We start from the raw sequence: 23,620 nt of genomic DNA, 5'->3' as shown, positions 1-23,620 counted from the left end.
CCGGGCCCGGCTTTCTGCAGCAAAGCGGTCGATCTGGGCAAAGGACATAGATCCGGGCTCGCGTCCTGGCCGGGCACTGACTGGCTTACAGATGCTGGCCGAGATGACAACCCTCCTCAGCCTTGGTGTTTGTGGGTCGGCACCAGCCCTCCACCCACGAGCGCGCCGCGGGGCCCTGGAGCTTTCCCCCGCGGCGTGCTGGGAAGTCGGACTTTATGTCGTCGGGCCCGTGGGCACCAGGGCAAGTTTCCGCCGGCCAATTTCTGCAGTGCACCAACCGGAAGTGTCCTTGTTGTGGCGGAAGTTGATGCTTTCTGGAAGCCCCTGTTGTGGAGAGGTTCGAGGCCGGCAGAGATGATTCAGGCGATTATGGTTTTCAACAACCACGGGAAGCCGCGGCTGGTCCGCTTCTACCAGCGTTTCGTGAGTGCGGCCCAGCTTCGTTACGTCCCTTCAGGTCGCCCGCATCCCCTTCCGTCCCTTAGGCCCCGACGGCGCACGCGGGTACAGCCTGCTGACCACCTCGGGCTCCTGCACCCTGCGTGACTCTCATACTCCTTAAAGTCGGTCCATTCTGCCCCACGGCTCCTGCTCTCTCTCACCCCTTCGTGGACCCTGGCATTTCCGTGCCATTTAGTGACACACCTCCTCGAGTCTCAGGGCGCTCGCTATTAGTGACCGGGCGGGGCGGGGGCGTGTCTCATTGGGAACTTGAATGATTGAAGTCCCTTTAGTCTTGTTGGTTGTTAAACTGAATTTCACAAGAAGGAAGAAATATGCCGCTTCTTAGAGTTTTTGCTTTAGCCAGAGGGTCTGAAAAAGTGCTTTCTTGGAATAATTTCGTTTCAGTATTGGGACTGCCCGGGGACTGGTTATCCTTCACTCTGAAGAGTTGCACAAAGTCAGTTTAAAAGTGGCAAATGATGAGAAATTATAAATGCTGCCGCGTGAGGGCTTAATAAATGATAATGCAAACTTGAATTTTCCTACAGCGTTTCCCTGGAAAAACACAGACATGATTATTTGCCTCTTAACGTTTTATTTTTTCGTGGCGAGGTTTCAAAATGTTACGGACACAGTTGGTGGACCGGTGAAACCGAAGGAGGGAAAGAAATTTTATATTTAAGCGTTAACTCCACCTCTTTTACCCTTCTGTCTATTGACAAGTTAAACGTCTTTTAGACCTTATTTCCTCTTATGTCAAGTAGAAATGAAAAAAACTACCCCTTTTCATTGAACTTTTTAAAGCTAGATTACATTTTAAGTAATCATTATCGAGGTAAAAATATTAGCATTCAGTGTAACTACTCAGTTTGTATTTTAGATGTGTGAATTTTTCTCACTTTTAAAAAAAGTGTTATTGAGCTATGTCACATACCATACAGTTCACGTATTTAAAATGCACAATTCAGTGGTTTTTAGTAGGTTCTCAAAGTTACGCAACCATCACCATAATCAATTTTAGGACATTTTCCTTACCCCCAAAAGAAACTCCTACCCATTAGCAATTATTCTGTATCAACTCCCCTAGTCCTAGGCAACCACTAATCTACTTTCCATCTAAATTCACCTGTTCTGGACATTTTATGTAAATGGAATCAAACAGTATATGGTATTTTATGGCTGGTTTGTTTCACTTAGTACAGTATGTTTTCAAGGTTCATCTATGTCGTAGTGTATAATTCTTCCTTTTTATTATGGAATTATGTAGTCCATTGCATGAATGTGCCACATTTTGATTGTCCATTCATCAATTGATGTTTCTACCTGTGACTCTTGTGAATAATGTTGCTGTGAACATCCATGTACAACTAGTTCTTGTATGGACATGTGTTTTCATTTCTCTTGGTTATATACCTGGGAGTACAGTTGCTGGATCACGTGGTAACTATGGTGAACATTTGAGGAACTGCCAAGATGTTTTTCAAAGTGGCTGCACCATTTTACATTCCTATCAGGAATGTATTATAGTTCCACTTTCTCCACCTCCCCATTAACATTTATTATTATCTTTCGATTAAAGACATTTTAGTGGGCGTAAAGCTGTGGTTTTAATTTCCATTTTCCTAATGACTAGTGATGTCGAGCATCTTTTCATGTCCTTCTTGACTATTTGTATCTCTTGGAAGAACATAGGATTTTTATAAGAACCAAATTAATTCAAGTGAAAATTACCTTGGAAACTGCAGAATGCTGGAAGATGTGAGGGATTATTAAAATAATAGAGGCATGTAAGCAATTGGTAGTTAACATTTTTGTTGAATTAGAAAGTAGGTAGCCTCACTATTTCATACCACTTCTCCACTGACTTCTGCCACTCCCCCTAGAGTCTGATAAAAGGCTTTAGTTTGAAGGATGTTTATGTCAGTTTAAAAAACTGCTGATGCCTAGCATGTTTTTTACTTCCAAGTGTACAGTTAATCCTTTAACTCCTGGCATCTGTGAACTTTGTGAATTCTTTAAATGAAAACCAGGAAAGTAGTGATTGATTTACTCAAACTTGCAGTGGCCAATGATGAGCGAGTTTTCATTCTTCTATTCAGTAATTCCTGAGAGCCAGTGTATACCCATGTCAAGTCAAAGTTACAAAAAATAATTTGTCCACAATGACATTTTCTGTTTTTTTCCCCTCTATTTCTTTTAAATAACTAACCATTTCAAACCTAAATTTAATGTTGTCGAAAGAAGGAGATTAACATTTCTTGCATCTTATTTTCTGACTCTTGGGGCAAGTTCAATCTGAAGGTTTTCTTAAGCTTTGCTACTCAAAGTATGGTCTCCAGAACAGCAGCATTGGTATTACCTAGAAGCTTGTTAGAAACGGTCTCAGGACTTACCCTAGACCTACTAAATCAGAATCTGCATTTTAATAACATTCCCAGGTGATTCATTACACATGGAGTTTTCAGAGCACCTCGTCTAAATTAAATTAGACCTTTTAATTACTTTTGTAATGACTGGTTCTTGCTCTTATCATCCTTTTTTAAAAATCATACTTATAATGCATAATATGTATAAATAGAGATCAGACGTGAGTTACAAAGAGATTGCATCACAGTTGAGCTTTCTTATATGTAGTGAGTGAATAGTGGAAAAAAAAATTTCACATTCTTATTGTAAATAGAACTCTGTCTTTCTCAGTAATACTTTGTTGGTGAGTAACGCAACATGTTATATGTAATACCTATATTACCAGTAGAAAAGATGGCAAATTTCATTTTTTAAAACATGTACATGATTACATCTTGACCTCCTTAAAGTGTTAGACCTATTAACATTGTTATTTACCCTGGCATAGATGTTTTCTAGAGGAAAACAAAGTATTTCAGGACCAGGTCTTCTAGTTATTCTTTGACCTTGCATCAGAGTTTATCATTTCTACTTTCCTTGGTTATTAACTATGAAGAAATACCAGCTTATTCTTCAGGGTGTTGGTAATGGTTAGTGACGAGATTGGTAAATATATCTTGATTCCTGTAACAGAGTCTTGTCACCCATTTTCCCCTACGTTCCCCTTTTATATTTTCTCTACTCATCATTTTTATCTTTTCTGGAAACTGGTACCAAATGTCCAGATTGTTCCCAGCTTGGAAGCACTTCTCACCCTGCCACCTCCATCAACGGGTTGTATTTTCAGACATCTCCACTGATTCACTTCATTTCTTTTATTCCATAGCCAGAAGAAATTCAACAGCAGATTGTTCGAGAGACCTTCCACCTAGTTCTCAAGAGGGATGACAACATCTGTAACTTCTTGGAGGGCGGAAGGTAAATAAATAATCAGCTTCGGTTTTCTCCCCATATCTCCACTTTGGCCTTCATCATTATTGTTTGTTCAGGCAGTATTCAAGTGTCAGGTTGTATCCGATGCAGCTTGAGCTGATCTTAGTGTGATATATTGAGAGAGAGACTCAATTCTGTTTGGAAGCCAGTGAATGATTGTGCTTCAGACATCACTCACTTAGATGTTTGATTCTTGGAGAGATGGGCAGAAGAAAAGGTGAGGTAAAGTAGCTTTAGGCACCACTGCCAGAATTGGTTGTATTCACCTGGGAGAAATGGCCTGTTGTTTGTCCTGTCCTCCCCCTTTCTACGGGGCCCATTGTCATTCCTTGGGACAGGGTTTCTCTTTGATATGTTTAATTAAGATATAAGCATTTAAATGTTTCCCATCTCCCACAGTTTGATTGGTGGCTCAGACTACAAACTGATTTATCGTCACTATGCTACCCTCTACTTTGTATTTTGTGTGGATTCATCAGAGAGTGAACTTGGGATCTTGGACCTCATCCAGGTATGTGTAGTCAGCTAACGATGGCAGCCGCTTTAGAGAGTTTGCCCTGGATTTCTGAGTAACCATTCAGGAGATCCTCTTGCCAGTCTCTTTATTGATGCTCGTAAAAGTTGCCAGATGTCCACTAGATGGTGCTGTAAGAAAGCTCCTTAGCAACCTTTAAAAACTCCTAGAGCTTTTGGATTCATTGGTTTCTACCCAGCCGTCTCACTGCCCTTGGTTTTCATGTACGATTCTGACACCAGTTCCAGTGTGTGTGTCCCCCTCACCTCAACTACCAAGCAGTTAACTCAGTTCTCCGTGTACACTGGCCAGGTGTCCCATAAATTTAACTCAGTTCTGACACTATCTGGAGATAGACACCAAACGCAATACCAGTGTTTCTGACCAACTGCCTGTCAATCAGAGGTTCCCATGACTTCCTCCTTGGGTTTGATTAATTTGCTAAAGTAGCTTACAGAACTCTTGAGAAACATTTTACTTACTAGATTACCAGCTTATTATGAAAGAATGTAACACAGGAGCAACCAGATGGAAGAGATATGTAGAGCAAGGTATGGGGAAAGGGCATGAGGTTGCATGCCTCTCTAGGTGCACCCCATTCTCTCTGAATCTCCCTGTGTTCACCAACCCAGAAGCTCTCAGAACCCTGTCCTTTTGGGTTTTTATGAAGGCTTCATTACATAGGCGTGATTAATTAAATCATTGGACATTGGTGATCGAGTCAATCTCCAACCCCTAACCCCTTTGCCCTCTCCAGAAATCTGAGGCTGAGACTCAGATTAATTTAGTACAGTTCCATCATTTTATACATGTAATTCTAGGTGGGCTTCTTTTAAGTGACTTGAATAAGTTACTTAAGTAGTAAGTGCTCAAGTAGAAGCTTGCATTAAAACTTAAAAAAAAAATTAATTAACAACATTGTGAACTATAATTGAAAAAAGTCACGAAAAGGATTTTTTAAAAAATAAGATTTTTAAAAACCTAATGAACAATTATAGAAAACTAGCTATACAATATAAACTTTACATGCTTACAGTTATATTTTATTTGGTTAAGATAAAATTCAAACTAAATTTCATATACCTAGGGACAAATAAATGGAAACTTTGAGTTTGTATTTTCATTTCACATACCCCAGACTCTTCTAAAAAGTGGTGGTCTTAGAGCAACTTTTAAATTTTATTTATTTATACCCATTCACATTCAGAAAATGATTTAAGCTGATTAATTAAAAATTTCATCCATCATATTCACTTGTTGTACATAAATGTATAAATAACTAATGAAAGCATCTAAAAAAACCCTCATCTCTAAGATATTTTAAAATGCTTTCTTAACACCTGAGTCAGAGTGGACATTTAGAGTCAGTGAAGCATAATAGAAAGAGCTCAATCAAGATCTAGAATCAGAAAACCTGGGTTGGAGTCATGTATCCACCCTCTGCCTATAGAGGTATTAGATTGTAGAATTCAATTGCGAAAATGTACTTTATAGTATTGTAAACTATAGAATGCTGTAGAAATGTGCATATAATAAGTGTATTAGAAAATAAAGGAAATATAGTGATGATATGTTTTTTAATCGAGATGCAGTTATTAGAGGAAATGTACTTCAGATAGCTATATTAACATGACAAAGAGAGGTATGTAACTTTATAAAGTAATGAACATATATTAAATATTTAGTATGCATTGAATTTGGCAAGATAGATAAGTAAAAGGTAAAAATAATAGGAGTTAAGAGGTTTGATTTTTGAAAAGATAATAAAACAGTTGGTCTAATATAAGGAGCATAAAAGTCAGAAATAGAAAACATCAAACTGTTTTTAGGGGGTGCTATATATAGTTAGTTATATTACCAATATAATCAATAGTTGACTACAAAAAAAATACCCAAATTAGGTCAAAGAAAACACATTTAATCCAGTATTGGGAGGAAAAAAAAAAGGTTTTTAAAAAAACTGACTTCTTGATAGACCTACTGAAAATTTTTTTAGTGTTGAAGTACACTAAAACCTCTATATAACAAAACTTACTTTTTAAATTCAATAAAAAATCATACTAAACTTTATTTTACAGAGTAAATGGGTTGTGATCCAAAAGCATCTCAAAAAGAAAATGTTACTCAAATATTGAGTATTAGTATTGGTTCACATTACTAAATAAAATCTTAGGCAATAATCAGTTGGACCAAGAAGTCACAAAACCTGGCCCTTGTCTCTGACTCTCTCAGTGTGGCCTTAAACAGATCATTTAAGCTTTGTTGACTTTAGGGTTTTTGTTTTATGTTCCGGTTCTTCTGAAAGTGTGTTTCTTCCTCAGGAATACTACATACTGAAAGACTTATTCATTGTGTCCAAGTAGTCTTTTTCCCAAGGATACAACTCAGTTTAAGAAGGAAAATTTGCTGGACTCTATTACAGCAGTAAGAAAAATAGTGAACAAAATATATTGCGTCAGTAGAAACTAAGAAAAATGATCCAAATTATATACCTGAAATATTCTTCAATTGTAATAGGAAGCATTTTTATTTGATTACTTAGTACATGTTTATTTAGTATAAACTACTTATTGTCAAAGAAATAATACATTTATGCGGTTCAAAATTCAAAAGATATACCAAAACTAGTGAAAAATATATTTCTTCCCTCTACCCTGGTCACCTAGTTTATTTTCCTAGAAGTAGCCAATTTTAGGTTTAAAACCAAGAGCCAGAGCCAGTGTTGTCTCAGGGGAGAAATCTACATGCATTGATGCAAACAAGGTGTCTCTTACTATTTATTTCTATTTGAACAAACGTTTGTAATAAATGATAAAAAAAGAAATGAAATAACATAGTAAAGGAAGAGGGAGACAAGTTATCACTGTAAGATAGTCTGATTATGTCCATAGAAAACCAAAAAAAAGAGCAAAAAGTATAACAAAAATACACTTTTTTTGTTAAAGCATAACAAAAATATACTTGGTATGAGCAAAAATAGCAGAATGTGAGATAAACTCATCAAAATTAAATTTTTATTTCTGTGAAAACAAAACTCGTAATTAAAAGAATTTTACTTATAGTAGTGACAAAGGATATTTAATGTTTGGAAAGTAACTTAGTATAGAATACTTGACATAGAGTCCAGTAAAACTGTAAAATCTTAATGACATAAGGGAATACTTGAAATAAATGGAGCTATAAGCCCTCCCTTTGTTGGGAAGAATCAAGCAAAAATGACAGTAGTAATTAATAGATTAAATGGGAAACCAAGTATAATTCCATCAGATCTTGCAAAGCTCAGTGAAGGGAAAATTTATCAGGAAAAATGAGTGGCCAAGAAATGCAAAAGTGTGTTTTGAGGGAGAAACAGCAGTAATGGAGAATTGGCTTTACTAGCCTTAAGAATATATGATGTTTGTAGATGAAATTATCGACTCAGAAAATCTAAAATGATCAACTGGAAAACAATTAGAACTAACAATAGAGTTTAATAAGGGGACAGGATACATGGTTAACATGTAAAAATTAATAGATTCTCTTTAGCAATAATAAATTAGAAAATAACAATACTTAAAAGGGCCCCATTCACAATAGCAAAAAAGATTCGTAAGATACCCAAGAATAAATGTAAAAAATGTACAAAATCTATATGAAGACTTTATAATCTCTACTGGAAATATAAAAAAAGAGCAAAGTAAATAAGTAAAACATATCCTTTGCCTGTTGGGAAAACTCTTTAAAATATAAGTATTTCTAGATTATAAATTACTGAAAACCCAATCAGAATCCCAGTAAGATTATTGTTGTTTTATAAATTATTCCTGTTTGTGTGAGACGTGTGTACAAAAAATGTGCAGACTATGCTGATACAGTTTAAAGAAAGTCAATAAAATGAAACTATCCCTCCAATTAAGACACAGTAAGTGCCAGTCCCTTCATGGTCCTGTGTGCCCCGGGCTCATTGTATCCATCCTCAGACCTTTGAGTTCATCATTTCTTTGCTTCTCATTTAGCATGTGATGTATGTTCCCTAAATGATATTTTGCTTAGTTTGGAAAAACTGAGTGATAAGCACAAACTTAACTGTAAGGAAAAGGTGATTTGCCACTTTGAAGGATCTCAAGAAAACGTAAGCTGAACAGAGTGTCTGGGTCACTGTCTGGTTTCGGTGTCCCTGAGAGTTCACAAGAGACCCTCTGGGGAAGTCTGAGGGCAAGGGCATGTGAGTGAACCCCCAGAACTTTAGAATGATTTGATACTTACAAAAAATGATGTATTTTTTCCTAGCTTCATTGAGATATAATTGACATATAACATTGTGCAGATTTAAGGTGTACAGGGTGTTGATTTGATGCCGCTTATATATTGCAGGATGGTGACCACTATAGCGTTAGTTACTCCTCTTGTCGTGTCACATAATCACCACTTTCGTGTGTGTGTGACGAGAATCATATTCTTCAGTAAATTAAAGTGCAACATCCATGCAAGCTAGAATGGTAGCTGTTTGGTGATCAGGGACCTGACATCATACAAAGAAGTCTGTAAAGTCCCAAACTTTAAAAGTGTGACCTTTTTCAAACTGTGTCCACTCCTCACACTGAAGATGTGACCCCCACTCCCATTGCTCGTGGTGTGTGGGTTTATAATCTTGCCACTCATACTGAGCGTGTAGGTTTCTAAATACTTCTTTTCCTTGTTCCTAGTCTTGTAGTGTTCTTTATCAGCTGAGCTACATCAAGCTTAATACCCAGTAATTTTCAAAATTTGACATTTTGGTCCTTGTTTTCAAAATTCAATTGATTCCATATTTAAGCGAGCTGGGATTTGTCCCCTTCTATCTTGCCTTGCTGAAGCATTTTTCTGTTTTTATCTTGTTCAGCAAATTTCATTAGATTCGCAGCTGCCGGGTTATAATAAAATGTGGCTGTTCTGCTCTCTGCCAGAGCTTTAGTTTGTGAGGCCGCTGTTTGAGCAGCCATAGCTGTCTGAGGAGCTTCTTGTGTTCTTGGTGCCACAGGGCTGCAACTTCGAGAACAGAATCTCCAGTGGCTGCAGCTATCTTATTGTTTTCAACCATTTCCTTTTCTCACTGTTTTTGTCATTTCTCCCAACCTCCCAGCCAGAGCTTCTTGTGCATCCATTGCCGTGCTTCTGCCTCTCAGGAGAAGTGGACTGGCAGTCCGGCTTAAACTTTTGCTAAATCTTCTTAGCGGTTCCATTCTCTTTCTCTCTCAACCAGCTATTCCTGCTTCTACCCCTATACTTGGGTCTTGATCTTGAGCAGGAACGAGATCTGATCCACAGTTTTCTTTCCTTGCTTCTGGATCACGACTTCTCTTCCCTATTCTTGGAGCAAGACTTCTTCCACTCCCTGTGCCTACCACGATGACACCTTTTATGAGACCTAGATTTTGAATGACTTCTGCCTCTTGATGACTTTCTTTGCCTTTATGTCTGTTCTCACCATTTTCGGATGAATTTAGTCACTCTCTGTGGAGAAGAAAATTTTTGTCATTCCTTAGATTTGTGTTTCTTAGAAATTTTATTTTTAGATTCATGCCTTATTATTTTGCTGTCTGAGTCTGCAGCATCTTCAGTTCAGTCTCTTCATGTATGAGTACGCTTTTTGCTTCTGTTCTGGCTCCTTTGTTTTCTTTTTCTTGACCTTGATCGTGATCTTGAATAATGGTGTTTTGAGGCTCTAAGAGAAACAGATTCATCTGACTGCTCTTTTTTGATCTCTGTCTGGGAATATCTTTTCTGAAACTATTCTTTCTCATTTTGTATCACTAGCCTATTTGAGAACCCAACTGTTATAGACTAAATTTTGTCCTCTAAAATTTATATGTTGAAGTCCTAACCACCAACATGACTGTATCTGGAGATGGAGCCTTTAAGGAAGTAGGTTGGTTACATAAAGTCATAAGGGTGGGGCCCCAATCCCATCCAGCTGGTACTCTTATAAGATGAGGATGAGATACCAGAGATCATTCTTTCCATGTGCGCAAAGCAAAGAAAGGCCCTTTGAGTACACGGAGAAAACGGCTGTCTGCGAGTGAGGAGGAGAGCCCCCACCAGAAACTGATCCTGCCAGACCACGATCTAGGACTTCTAGCCCCCAACACTGAGAGAAAATAAGTTTGGGTTGTTTATGCCACATGGCCTGCGGTGCTGCCAAGAAATACAGTCTTCCTCTCTTTGCATGTGCTCTGGGCATCTTAGTCCAGAGTCCCGGCTGCCTCCACTTGCTGCTTTTAACAATACCAGCCACCCAGGAGCTGAAATCTCTCCCACGAGACACCCAGGCGGCACAAAAGTGATCTGCCATTGCTTTTTTAGTGTTTACATTTAGCTCATTAATAGCTATAAGATATTTTTATGTCTGTATTCAGGTAGATAACTACTTTTATTTTTTTTTCCCCAAAAGATAGTCATTTATCCCAATACTATCAACTAGTTTATCTTTTCCCCACCAATTTAAAATACCAACTTTATCAAAAATCGTATTTTCTTGGCTTGGGAGGCCGCATGTACAATGAAGTGTGCCCACCCCTAAACCTTCCAGAACAGGGAAGAGGAGGGGACTTCCACAATAAAGGGAGAGAAAGAGGATTTGGCGGCCCCAGGTGTGGGAGCTACAGGTATGGAGGCAACTTGGTGACAACAGGCTACAGTGATTTTTTTTCACAGCCTGCTATTGTCACCATGATTTGGGCTCTTCCTAGAGCATCTAAAAGTATTGTACTCAAAATCAACTTTTTACTCCAGTTTTCTCAACTTCGAAACCCAAAGTATCCATGTTGTGTCTGTGTTTCACTACGTTTCTCAACTGTGACTTTTCATGGTAACTTGTCTGAAACTCATTCTGCAGAATTTAAGACAGAAGCGGTTTTTATCATGATTTGCCTTTGAACTTGATCTATTGAAGTTCACAATAAGTGGAAAACAATTTTCAGAGAATGCATTTTTTTTCAGAATTGCACACAATTCTAGAACCATTATTGTTCATCATTAAAGCAAAAGCCCATCTTTCCTTTTTAAAGAAAGTATGTACTTTATTTAAGACAGATAATGATGCAGTTTAATCTGCCTTTGTCTTCATTTACAACAGGCTTTGTATGAATTTTAACCTTTTAAAAAATTTCCAAAACCAGTTTATGCCTTCGACAATAATGGAAATGATTTACCGCATCCAGAAAAAAAATTATATTTTCTTATAAATATGTGTCTGTTTCAGTATTTTGTATTCTGTCCCATCAACCCATACTTTTATTTTTATCTTAGTATTACACTATTTTAATTACCAAAGCGTTGCAGTGAATTTGGCAACTAGTAAGACTAGTCATTTCCTTATTATTGTTGTTTTTCCAAACATTCTTAGCAGAGTATTCTTTCACATTATATTTTCTTTAAGAACTTTAGACTTTGGCAGTTTCATTTTTTAAAAAGTTCTGTTGAGAACTTTTATAAGTTCCACTCTTCTAAGTTCATTTTCTTCTTTTTGAAATTAGAACATGAATTTTAAAAGAATATATACATGCAAGGACGAGAAAGAACAGGCGAGGAGACAATAGCATGGAATTTTTTGAAAATAAAGAGTATGAAAGCCTGGTAATTGACTTGGCAAGCCCAAGGAAGCCACATCCCGGGTCAGAGGTAGAGAAGGCTGATAGCCAACCTGCTACACCCCACGGAACCCTCAGAAGGCTCAGTCTTACTGGGGCACCAGTATGGAATGGACGAGGACAGTTGTCTGAGAACCAGTTAGGTCCATAAGTCCTATCCCCATTTCCAGTTCTCTGTAGGGAGACACTACACGTAGTTGATGGGATTATATGGACATTATTTGTGCTTTGTGAATGTGTATGCTAACTTTCCAGCCCTTTTTCCACCACTCAGCTCCCAAATTTGTGGCAGCTAGTCTTTTACTCTTAAGGCAGAAATCATAAAGTTTCTCTGAGAAATCTAACCAACCTAAGGGGGATGAAATAGAAATACCCAAAGGGGTAGAGAGGAAGATCCACAACAAGCAAGCCATGATTGCAGGCTTCCATTCAGCCTTTTTTTCTTATGAATTAAAAAACAAGGACAATCAAGCATCTGAGGAAAGCTTCTAACATGGAACATAGAGAAGAAAATATATGAACAGTAAAAAGCAACTTAGAGGAAGTAAAGACCATACAAAGAAAGGAAAACAAACAACCTCTATCTTAAGCCACAGAAAAATAAAAGAAGATAAGCAAAAATAGGCTGCTAAACAAGAAACACAAAATGATCTCTTAGAAATTAAAAACCTGAGAGGAAAATGGGAGAGAAAAGAAAATAAGAACATCCAATATCCCAACATAACCAGGTCAAAAAAAAAAAAAAAAAAAAGGTTAGGAACCTGGAAAGGAGGAAATTCTCAACAATATTATTTGATAAAATTTCCCCAAACCGAAGGACTTATTTTTGCTGGATTGTAAGGGCTAATTGCCCAGCATGGTGATTGAAAATCAACCCATATTTAAATATGTTATCTTTACGGTGAACTCTTCATTCACAGTTAAAGATGGGAAGAGTTAAAAATAGTGCCGTTATGAAATTAGTCTGTGTTTTTCTGGCTAACATGTATGCATTTCTGTTGGGTATGTACCTGTGACAATTGCTGGCTTGTAGAGTATTAGTAAATTATGTCAAATCGTTTTTCAGAGTGGTTGGAAATGTAATTTTCATTTGTATCAATTTATACCCAGTCAAAAAGTGAAAACAAGTGTCCCATCTGTAGCACGGATAATTAAATTTTAGTATGAAGTACCGTACAGCCGTGAATGTGAATGAGTTTTTATGACATGCAACGACATGGAGGAATTCAGAAACATTGTTGAGAGAAAGAGTGTGTGTGTATGACTCCATCTACGTGAATTCAAAGACAGGCAGAACTCAGCTGTGCTGATAGGAGTCAGAGTGTGGTTACCTTTTGTGGGGGGCAGGGGTGCTGCGTGAGGGACTTCTAGGGGGTTGGTAATACTCCATTTCAGTATCTGGATGGTGGATGCATGATAGGTTCATTTGAAAGTCATTAAGCTATATACCCTTACAATCCGTACCCTTTTCTGTTTAGTATATTAAAAAGATAAAAAGTTAAAATTGTAAGCATGTTAATTCATAGAGAGGTGTCTGAAGTTTAATGTTAATTGAAATCAGCAGGACAAAACTATATTAACACTGTAATAGTGAAATTTTTTTTGTACATGTATACATGGAGCCTTGGGGAAAGGACATAGTAATTTAAGTAGTTGGTATTTCAGTTTGTTATTTTATGTAGATTAGCATCTTATAAAGGGGGAAAAAGCCACATGGGTGTATCAGTTATGTTGCTATCCTAAAAATTGTCCTGTCCTAGATCGTCCCCTCCGAAGTGGGATAAACGGGATGATCAGCTAAGGCTGGTAGGTTTTGTGTTGTTTGAGATTGACCATAAGGTAAATAGTGTCATGACTGGTCCCTTTACTTTCAGATGTGTTATTTATGAAGACGTGAATGTGTTCTTATTTCTCTTCTTTACCAATTTCTCCTTGTTTCTTAGGTTTTTGTGGAGACCCTGGATAAGTGTTTCGAAAATGTTTGTGAATTGGATTTGATCTTCCATATGGATAAGGTACCTTCTCTCTCAAACCAGGATTACTAGAAAACTAAGATCCCTGGACATCTCTAGCTACCTCTACACCTTCCTGGTTTTTCTTTTGGATTTTTACCCTGGGAATAGTCCTAGAACCTCTCTCATGTAATAACTTAAGTGTGATAGTATTGGGGGTACTTTGCTAGAATCTATTACCAGTTTAAACACACAGAAGATTATTATTGGGCCTATATTATGGTTCATTTTTCCTGGTATGGGGTAATGATATCACTAGAATGACTGGCTATCAGGCCAAAAGTGAGATAAATAATTTTATGTTGATTATAAAATGAGTTTCTTAAGCAATAGTCCAGTGAGAGTGAAGCTGTGGAATCATCATGACACAGGCCTTGACTTAGCTAGTAAAACTGTTTTCCTAAAGAGTAATGACTAAGACATTAGTAACAGTTTGGAGTCATGTGCTGCTATGTAGGAAAGCAGACTGTCAGGCGAAATGCCAGTGGTTCAGAGTACACGTTCTCTGATTTCTGTCGCTAGCATAATTGGCATGGCCCATGTCCTCACGGGGCAAATCAAACGTGGCGGATAGACGGGGTTAGAAGCTGCTGCGTTTATTTTATCCAGCTGGGCACATGCTGTACCCAGCGCTGTTCACTGACGGAGATTGGGACATCTTAGGTTTGCTTATTGGTCCTGAGTTTTTCTTCAACCAGTTGTTGCCATTATGATCCATGGCCTTGAAGGGAGATACTGATTTTTAGGAGACTACTACTCATTGCTAAGCCATGATTCTTTATTAATCTGTTTTCATCGTGATGAGGAAGGTATTTTTAGATCCATCAATGTTAGCATTGCCATCGAGAAGACTTTCTTGTCATTTTCCAATAGAATCTTCAGTTCCAGTTAACTCTCCCAGGGTTCTCAGATAATACTTTCCCAACTAACACAGTGAGAGCATTCTTAGGGTCGGATTTTGGAATGGACTGACGTTTCTCTCAACATCTGGCTTGGCTCTGTGGCTCCATGAGGAGCAGCCTGGTGCAAGAGAATCACAGCACGTTGTTCCTCTGTAGATACAGCAGGTCCTTGACTAATGTCCTTTTGTTCAGAGTTACGTCATAATAACGGTGAGAGGCTGTAGGAACTTAGCTCTTGTTTTTATCAATTAGCCTGTGATAAAGTTAGTCATGTCGTAGAGCATATCTCTTCAAGTTGCAGAAGCAATTGTTGGCGCTAAGTGAGGAGTTAACTCTACTTGACTTGGGGCGCCCTGGTGTTTTTGAGGTGGCCACTCTCCCTTTTCATTTGAAAGGACCTCAGAAACTTCAGAGACCTCTTAGCCCCCTCTTTGCAAGCACTTAGAGTTGTTTTAGGCTGGTCAGTCGTCTAAGGTTGCTACTATCTTGTAATTTCTGTCAGGGAGAGCCACAGTTCAATTCCAATTCCTTTCTGTACTAGTAGGACAAAAAGGTTAAGATTAAAGAGACTTTAATTAACTTCAGTAACTTTAATTTAAGATTAAAGGTTAAGATAAAGAGAACATGGAGGGAATGGAGGAATGCCTTCTATAGGCCTCACTGTTATTATTTTAAAGCAATTTTTTAAAATCGTGAAATACAAGGTGTTACTTTTGGGGTTACCACCTGCTTTCAAAATGGATTCCTTTGCAGACGCCTCCTGTAGCTTACCAGGACAAAGATGAAGCCGCATCTTAAAGCCTAGATTCAGAGATAGCTTTTACCAGGGAAAGGGAAAATTCCCAAGCAAGAGAAAAGGCACGGGTCCCACATCCTCCCATCATCCCCATGGAGGGAGCGGTCTCTCGGGGCCAGTCTCTGCTGGACTGACTTCCCCTCCCTTCCTCCCTCCCCTAGTGCTCACCAGTGACACAAGACCATCTGTATTTGAGTGCAGATAGTCTTGTGTCACTGGTGAGCACAGTGACACAAGACTATCTGTATTTGAGTGCCAGCTGTTTATGGAAGTTGTCTGGGAATGCCAGCTGCCCAAAACCTGAAAACTCTGGGGCTTGTGGGACGGTACAGCTAGTTGAGCTTTGGTCCTTTGCATTTTAGTATACGGTTCAGAGGCAGCTTATAAATTACACACGTGTGCTCGCACGCCCTCAGGATTTTGAATGGAATGCATTGAATCTGTAGAACATTTGAGGAAAATTATATCTTACAGTATCAAGTTTTATCCACATTATGGTACATTCACTTTTTAGATCTTCTTTAGATTTCTCAATGAACTTTTATAATTTTTCCCTTAGAGATTTTACATATCTTTTATTAAACTTATTCCTAGGTACGTGGTTTTTTATGTATATGATGTTTTAAATACTCATTTTTTTGTGTATTGCTACTTTTGAAAAATCACGTAATTTCTGTACGTTGATGTCTTTTTCTTGCTCTATACTGCTGGCTAGGAACTCCAGTGTGCCATCAACACAAGTGACAGTGGGCATCTCATTTTGTTCCTGATTTCAAAGGGAAGCTTTCATCCTGTCACCATGAAGCATCCTATTTGCTATATATATAGTATTTCGCATGTGGTAGGTTTTTAGTAAATATTCTTTATCAGGTGGAAATTTCTTCCCTTCTCTTCCTAGTGGCTAAGAGTGCTTCGTCATGAAAGGGTGTTCAAATATATCAAAAGCTTTTCTCCATCTCCCGAGGTAGTCATGAGTGTTGCCTTATCATTCTAATATTGTTTTTTTAAAATATTTGTGAGAATATCTACTAGGGCAGTAAAGTAATTTCAATCCCAACTATTTTATTGGGCTTGGCTTTAAAAGGAAATAAAAGGCCATAAAAATGTTCTTCCTCATATGTCTTATCTTCAAATCAGTTTCATGTAGTATTTTGCTGCTGCTGCAAATTTCTATTACAGTTTATAGAGCTGTAATTTTGGGTTGTTTATGTGACCTCAGGAAATTATTCTCTATATCTCTCAGGGTTTCGAAAAGTGATAATGCAAGGAGTCAGACTCTCCCTTTACTCACCTTTAGAATGCCTGAAGCTGTTTTCCAGCAGGGGACTTTCTTTTAGTGGAATTTCAAGCTTATCTTTGCCCTCATGAAGAGTTATTGCTCACACAGACATGTCTTCTGTGGAGAGTAGAAAATGTCCTTACTCAGCTAGGCAAAAGAGCTGTTGTAAGACAATAGGAATATCACCTTGAATTCCATCTTTCTTAATTGAAGAATGTTTCCACTTTGACTCAGGAACTCTCATCAGTCCCTAGACCTGTACAGTCCACACCAGGTTGTCATGGATAGCTGCCCCATTGCCCTGAGCAGATGTGGCTGGAGCAGCAGGCCTGTGGAGGGACCAGAGGTGGCATTATCTGCCACCCTGGCAGTTTGTTTCTAATCTTGGGCCTTCTTTCTCAGCTCCTAGGTGGTTTTTGTTGCTATCCTCTTCCATCACTGCTGCTGTCTTCACTTCCTCTCTTCCCTTCCTGTCTTAAAGGAAGGTTTGTTCGTTCCATCTCTGGAGCTTAATCCTATTCCTTCCTCTTGTCAACATACACCGTAATCTCCCTTCTTCACCTCGTCTCTGAGTCGTCTTTATCGACTCCTCCTTTTGAAACTACGAATCTCCCCAGAACGCCCCAGTCTTTCCCAGCATACAGCTCCTGCCATGTTCCTACTGCCTCTTTCTCCTGCAGCTCCATCCCCGTTGTTCATTTAAGGTAAGCTTCTTAAATGAGTGGGTGGTTTATACCCTCTCTTGCATTTCTCCGTCATCTGTTCCCTTTCTGGGGCCCAATAGCCTGGCTTTCGCTCCTACCCGAAATCCACAGATGCTTCCTGATCTCATTTGCCGTCATCACCTTTTTTAAGGTTTCCACAATATTCGATGCTATTGATCACTCACTCCATGAAGCACTGCCTTCGTAATCCTTTTGCCACCTTGGTTTCTGTCACATAGACCCCTCCGAATTTTTCTCTTACTGTCTTCCCACCTTCTACCGGCAAATTACACTGTCGTCTCTCACCTTGCTGTTGTCCCTCTCCTGTTTCTATCCTAGATCTCATTCGTTTCTCGTAACTGATATCCATTTGGGTAGTTTCCACATTGGTCATTTCTAGTCCTGATGTGTGGCCTGAGTCTTGTTCCTATTTTTCCAACTGCCTGAAGACATTTCTTCCTCATTTCATTCTCACATCTTGTTTCTTCCTGCCACTTCTCATCTAGAGCCAGACTGAGCATGTGTCTCCCGAAAACTGTGTCTTCCCCAGCTTCTCTCTTCCAGGGGTGTTACCACCATTCTCAGTCGTAGACACTCAAAATCTTTCCTCCCTCTTCCTTGTCCCCCACAGCCACTAAAACCTGTGCTTCTTCCCATGGAGTCCTTCCTGTATCTTGTTTGTAGGTTCACCAACTGTTCACATTTGGCACATTTGCTTTTATCTCTCTCTCTCTCTCTCTATGTTTTTCCTGAACCATTTGAGAGTCAGGTGCAGACACAACTTTCCATCCCCAAATTCTTCAACAGACATCTCCTAAGAACAAGGACATTGTCTCATGATAAGTTGTGCTTAATTCTCTAACATACTTAATTACAACATAAATAATTAACCATAACATAATTAACATATTTAGGAAATTTAATGTTAATAATTACTGTTATTCAATTTAGATCCATATTTAACTTTGTCCATCCGTCCTAACGATGTCCTTTGTATGTACATGTTTTAAGACTAGATCCAGTTTGGGGGCAAGCACTGTCTTTGGTTATGGTGTCTCTCAGTTTCAGTTGTGTCTATCAGGTGTTGTAACCTCATTTTCTCATCCTTCTTGTTGAAACTGCCCACCGGAATTGGATTCATTTTCCTAAGGTACCCTTTAGACTAGCCGCTCTCTTGATCACAGACCTGTTTTGGTCCCCCCTTATCAAGCCACGACCCCTGGCCATGCATTCAAAGCTGTCTACAATTTGTGCCTGTTCTATCTTGGCTTTACTTCTAGCCAGATATTTTCTGCTCCAGCCAGAGTGGACCAGTCTTAGTCACTTTGTAGTTCCTACCTCAGAACCTCTGCCTGAATTGTCTTTTCACATCTTTTTGTAACAGAGCCCGTTCTGTCATTCAAGCTCAGCTCAAATTTCATCACCCTCCGGCTTGTCCTCATCACCGTGGCCTGTTGTGATCTCTGTGGACTGTATACAGAACTATTCTGTGCTTGTGTTCCTCAGTTTATGTGAGTTTGTATGTTTTTCTTACTTGACTAGACCATTTTTATCTTTGTGCTTGCCCTTCACTGAGTGAGACAGTCTTCAGGTATCGCTAAAGAGTTCTCAGTTCTGTGGTCTGTTAAGATTGTTCATGATTTGAAATGCTGCAGGTCGAAGTAAACTCTGATTTCATCATCTCTGGGCTAGTCTTCCGCTCTCCAGACTGTGCCTTTTGGTGCTTATCTTGCCTTAACAGTCGGTTCCCTTTTGCTCTTAGCAATCCCAAGCACAGCTCAGCATTATGGCTGGGTTGAATGTTGATGTACATTTTGGCGAATTGAGTTTTCAACGAAAACCATATGGGTAGCCTGACTTTCTGATCTAGCAGTGTCTCAACAGCAAAGCTGGATTTGGAACTCAGTTGGGCTTTCAGGATTTAGTCTTCAGAATCACAATTCAGTGACTACATCAGGGGAATTTATCCAGCCTTTTCATAGATTTTATTTGGCAGTGGACTGTCTCAGGACAGTTGGAACATACGCGTTTGGGCGGGTCTGAACCCAAGAAACGTCATGATATGGAATTTAAAATCTTTGCTAAATATAGCTTCTGAAAGGAAAAGTGCTGAAGGTTCAAAACTGAAGTGAACTGGCCGAGCCCTAGGATGCAAGGGTCGTAAAGAGTGATAATAGATGGCACTTGTTAAATGTCCCTTCTGGGAACAAAGCTTGTGATAAGAGAGCACATTAAAAATGCACTCGATCGACACCCTAGTGATATTGAAGCAGGAATGCTGATTGCTAGTCTCCAGGAATGAAGAAAAGAGTGAGGGGACACATGTTTTGTGTACTTTTAACGATGAAGGAGGAGCCATTTAGGACTAGAAGAAGAAGACATTCTTTTTGAGTTTTAGTTCTTATGAAAGGTTCTAGATGGCATATCTGACCATCCCCGCTGACCTCTACTTCTTCTGGGAATGAGTGAGAGAGGCGAGGGGAACTGAGGCCATCCTAAGCCCTCCTCTGCTGGTGCTTGCTAGATATGAATTTTGTGGCAGAATATTTTTCAGAGGCCAATATCTTATTTTCTCAGGAGAGATGAGAGACTAGCAAGAATGATTTCTTAAATTTCTAACATTACTATACTTGTTTTAAAAAAAGAAAGGAAAGCTCAGACTGCTCTAAACCACACTTAACATCTGTTTCAGTACACACTCACTTTCCTCACTTGAACTCTGCAAATCTCATTGATCGTCTGCCACTTGAGATTACAGAGAACCTTTTTGGTGTGTTTCATATTTCTTATTCTTTCTGGTTAGGAAGGAAGTACATTAGGAGGACTGTACAAAAAACAGCAAAAATTGGCCTTCAGAGCTGTTTGTTATCTGGCCTTTTCAATAAAACCTAGCGTTTGTCAGTAAAACTCAGTGCCAGTGATATTACTTGGATGTGTTACAGATAAAACAAATTTTACATCACTTTGATTGCTGATTTCTAGGTACATGAAAAGGCTAGAATCGAGATTCAGTCTTGCCATTCTTGCTGTTATACCTATGTCAGAGAGGATTGGCCTACTCCACAGGCAAAATAAAGCAAAACACACAATTGTTTGATCCCAAGTTGAGAACCTTTTGCCAGGCTTGATGTTTGTATCTATGTAGGTAGACTCAGTAATCTCTAACTCCAAAATTCCAATAGTTTATAGCAACAAGATTTATTTCTTACTCATGCTGATGTGGCTGTCGTGGTGTCTCTGCTCATTGCAGTCACTTGGGGGTCCGGGCTGAAGGAAATCTCCTTCAGCGTGTACTTCTCCCTGGCACTTGCGTGTTGGCTCTTAACAGGACACACCCCCTTGCACTCACATTTCATTGGTCAGAGCAAGTCACATGCCCACACCTAGGGGCTAGGGAAGTGCAGTTCTACCATGTGCCCAGGATGGGGGAGAATTTGACATAGTTGGAATATTTCTAGTGACTACCACAGTTTTTTCATTTATTTTCTTAAAGGAAAAGCTGACATTTGCTTCAGTATCACTTTATAGGTAGGAACCTAAAAATTTTAGTATCAGAAAAACAGTGGAATGCTCTTATAAGGAAACGTGGTTGAACTTAGGGAGAAGCATCTCGTGTAGTAGCTTTTCAGTTTCTCTACCAGAATATGCATTTCTATCTTATCTACTTCCCAAGTAATTTAAGGTGACTTAAATTACATTCCCTAACAGAATACATTGCTTCTGTATCTGGCAGGCAGCTGCTACTGCCCTCCTTAGAGCCTTTCCTCGGGTCATCTGTTCTGACCTTGGTAAAGCACTCATGTCTGTTGAGTGTTTTTGTCATTTTCTGATTATCAGACAACAAACTATTAATGAGGAGGACACTGTTAGATATGGAGATAAAAAGATGGAAAAGACAAATGTCCCACCTTCAAGAAGCTCATCATCAAGCTAGAAAGATGGGTCGCATAGAGACATCCCTTGGTCCAAGAGTAAGCAACATTTTTGGGAAACGTGCCACGTTGCATGTAATTTTTCATTAGGCGTGGTGTGATGTGAGGTCGCTCTTGTCACATCAAGATGTGATCACAAGCACTGTATTTGGTCAGATATATGTAGTATGTCTGCATATTGCACTTCATAAAACTGAAGTATATGTAATTCACTTATACAGAGTAATACAGTGCCTGCTCATAAGCTCTTTTATTTAATAATACTTGATTAAAGAGAAAGAAGAATGGGATTTTGAAGAAATAGCTGTTTATGAGACTAGGCTCTAAATTGGAGGGGGCAGGATAGATGGTCATGCACCTGCAGCTTTTGACTGAGAGTCTAGGGTCCTAGATGTGAGAGCATGTTCGGAAGCACTGGTGACTGCAGTGACCCTTGCATGCTGAGTGTGCATAACCTAGACAGGGCTGGGCGAGCACCACAGGTGTCACAGCCCCAAGTCAGATAGCTGGGGAAGAACATTAGCACCTTGAGTTTAATCAGTGCTGAGTGAGAGTAGCAAGCAGGGCCATATAAATTTCTGAGCAGAGCAGTCATCAAGGGGAGGGTTGGATGTAGGAAGGGAAATTATTGTTGGCTGTGCAGCTGCCAAGTCCCAAGCTTTCTGCTGGGTGCTTTATGCGCAATAGTCTTATATAAAGTGGTTGGTAATATCCCTGTGTAACAGATCGGCATGCTGAGGCTTGGGCTGAAGTGCCTGAAACTTTACAAAACCATGTTCTTTCCACTAAACCACAGAATTTGAGAATTTTAAAGGATGAATACTATAGTAGATATTATATGTAAAAATTTATAGAATTTGGTGATTTCTATTTCCAAAGCCAGAATTCCAGGAGCTGAAACAATAGGAACAGAGGCTGTAGGTTTGGCAAGCAGTGGGGAGCGATGTGTGAACATCAGGGGTGGTTTGGAACTATGCGTAAACTCCGGCTAGATAAACACTCTGCCAGTGGAGGCACGAGGGGCATTTTAGGAAGTGCAACTTTTCATCGAATTGGTGATCTTTAGCATCCCTGACCCCTCTACTAAATGCCAGTAGGGCCCCTGCCTGATCCATCTCCAGACGCACTCGGAGTGAGAGCAGCATTGGCCTAGATGAAGAGTGCTGGATTAGAGGGTAGGGTGTGTGTATGGGGTTGGTCGGAGGGAAGTTTGAGGAAGTTGATGGCCATCAGACTATGGAGAGCCTTGTCCTCTGCATTCTGAGTCCGGTGGTCACTTCCCAGTGCCCTTCTCACCAAGCAGTTTCATATTTCCTTATTCTTAAAGTAGTCATTGTTCCTAATTTCCATGATACACATTCACCTGTTATTTTATTTATCTGGCCATTCCATATGGCCTTTTGGGCTTCTTCCCTCTTAAATGGTCCCTCTTTTTTTTTTTTTTTTAGACATTCTCTTCTTAGGAAATATCATGCAAAGCTATGACTTGTCATCTGCCTGCTGGTGACTCCTAAATTACCATTGAAACTCACTTCACTTCAAACTCAGTTAAGTCCAAAACTGAATGTCTAAGCCCCTGTCTCTCCAGACTGACAATTTTGACCTCACTCTTCAAGGAAGTTAGTCTTCCTAAAACCTTTCTCGACGTTCCTCTCCTGCCCATAGATTGAGGTAGCCATACTTGTCTTGTCCTCCCCACCGCCTGCTTCCCCCAGGCCCCTCAGCTATAGTTGCTTTGCTTATTTGCCTGGTTAAGAGCCTGCACTTGAATCCTGGCTCTGCCACTCGGGAACTATATGGCTTGTGCCTTAGGAACTTATATGTGGACAGGGAGTCATGATAGCACCCGGCTTGTATGGTGGATGTGAGCATTAAATATATGGAAAGTGCTTAGAACAGGGCTGATATGGAGTGAGTATTTTATTCTTGTGTGCCGCTCCCCCCCGCCCCACACACACACCCTGATATTATGAAGGTAAGGATCTGACTTCTTCACTGCATTTCCAGATACTAGTTAGTATAATACTTGGCACATTCTGCTTACTCGTTGTTAAATTAATTCATTCATCCACTATTCTAGGTGCTGGGGAA

At 39.4% G+C, this 23,620-nt stretch overlaps 1 protein-coding gene and 1 pseudogene across 2 annotated transcripts in view; one reads left to right on the top strand and one right to left on the bottom strand.

The window, feature by feature from the left end:
• Nucleotides 1-246: 246 nt before the first annotated feature.
• The window catches only part of AP3S2 (adaptor related protein complex 3 subunit sigma 2), a 38,497-nt gene continuing 15,123 nt past the window's right edge, over nt 247-23,620 (top strand). Inside the window, exons 1-4 of one of the 2 annotated variants that reach the window (XM_039858429.1) lie at nt 247-423; nt 3,677-3,768; nt 4,183-4,294; nt 13,848-13,919. In XM_039858429.1, the coding sequence (XP_039714363.1) occupies nt 355-423; nt 3,677-3,768; nt 4,183-4,294; nt 13,848-13,919 (345 nt within the window). In that variant the 5' untranslated portion in view covers nt 247-354. The remainder of the gene's footprint in view (nt 424-3,676; nt 3,769-4,182; nt 4,295-13,847; nt 13,920-23,620) is intronic. The other variant, XM_039858430.1, reaches the window with a different exon arrangement.
• LOC120599403 (arginine/serine-rich coiled-coil protein 2-like) lies at nt 8,854-10,149 on the bottom strand (annotated as a pseudogene).

The sequence above is a fragment of the Pteropus medius genome, unplaced genomic scaffold (assembly GCF_902729225.1).
Source record: "Pteropus medius unplaced genomic scaffold, Ma_sr-lr_union100, whole genome shotgun sequence".
In the NCBI taxonomy this organism is placed as follows: Eukaryota; Metazoa; Chordata; class Mammalia; order Chiroptera; family Pteropodidae; genus Pteropus; species Pteropus medius.
Note: the sequence above shows the minus strand (reverse complement) of the source record. Positions and strands in the feature narration are given on the sequence as shown.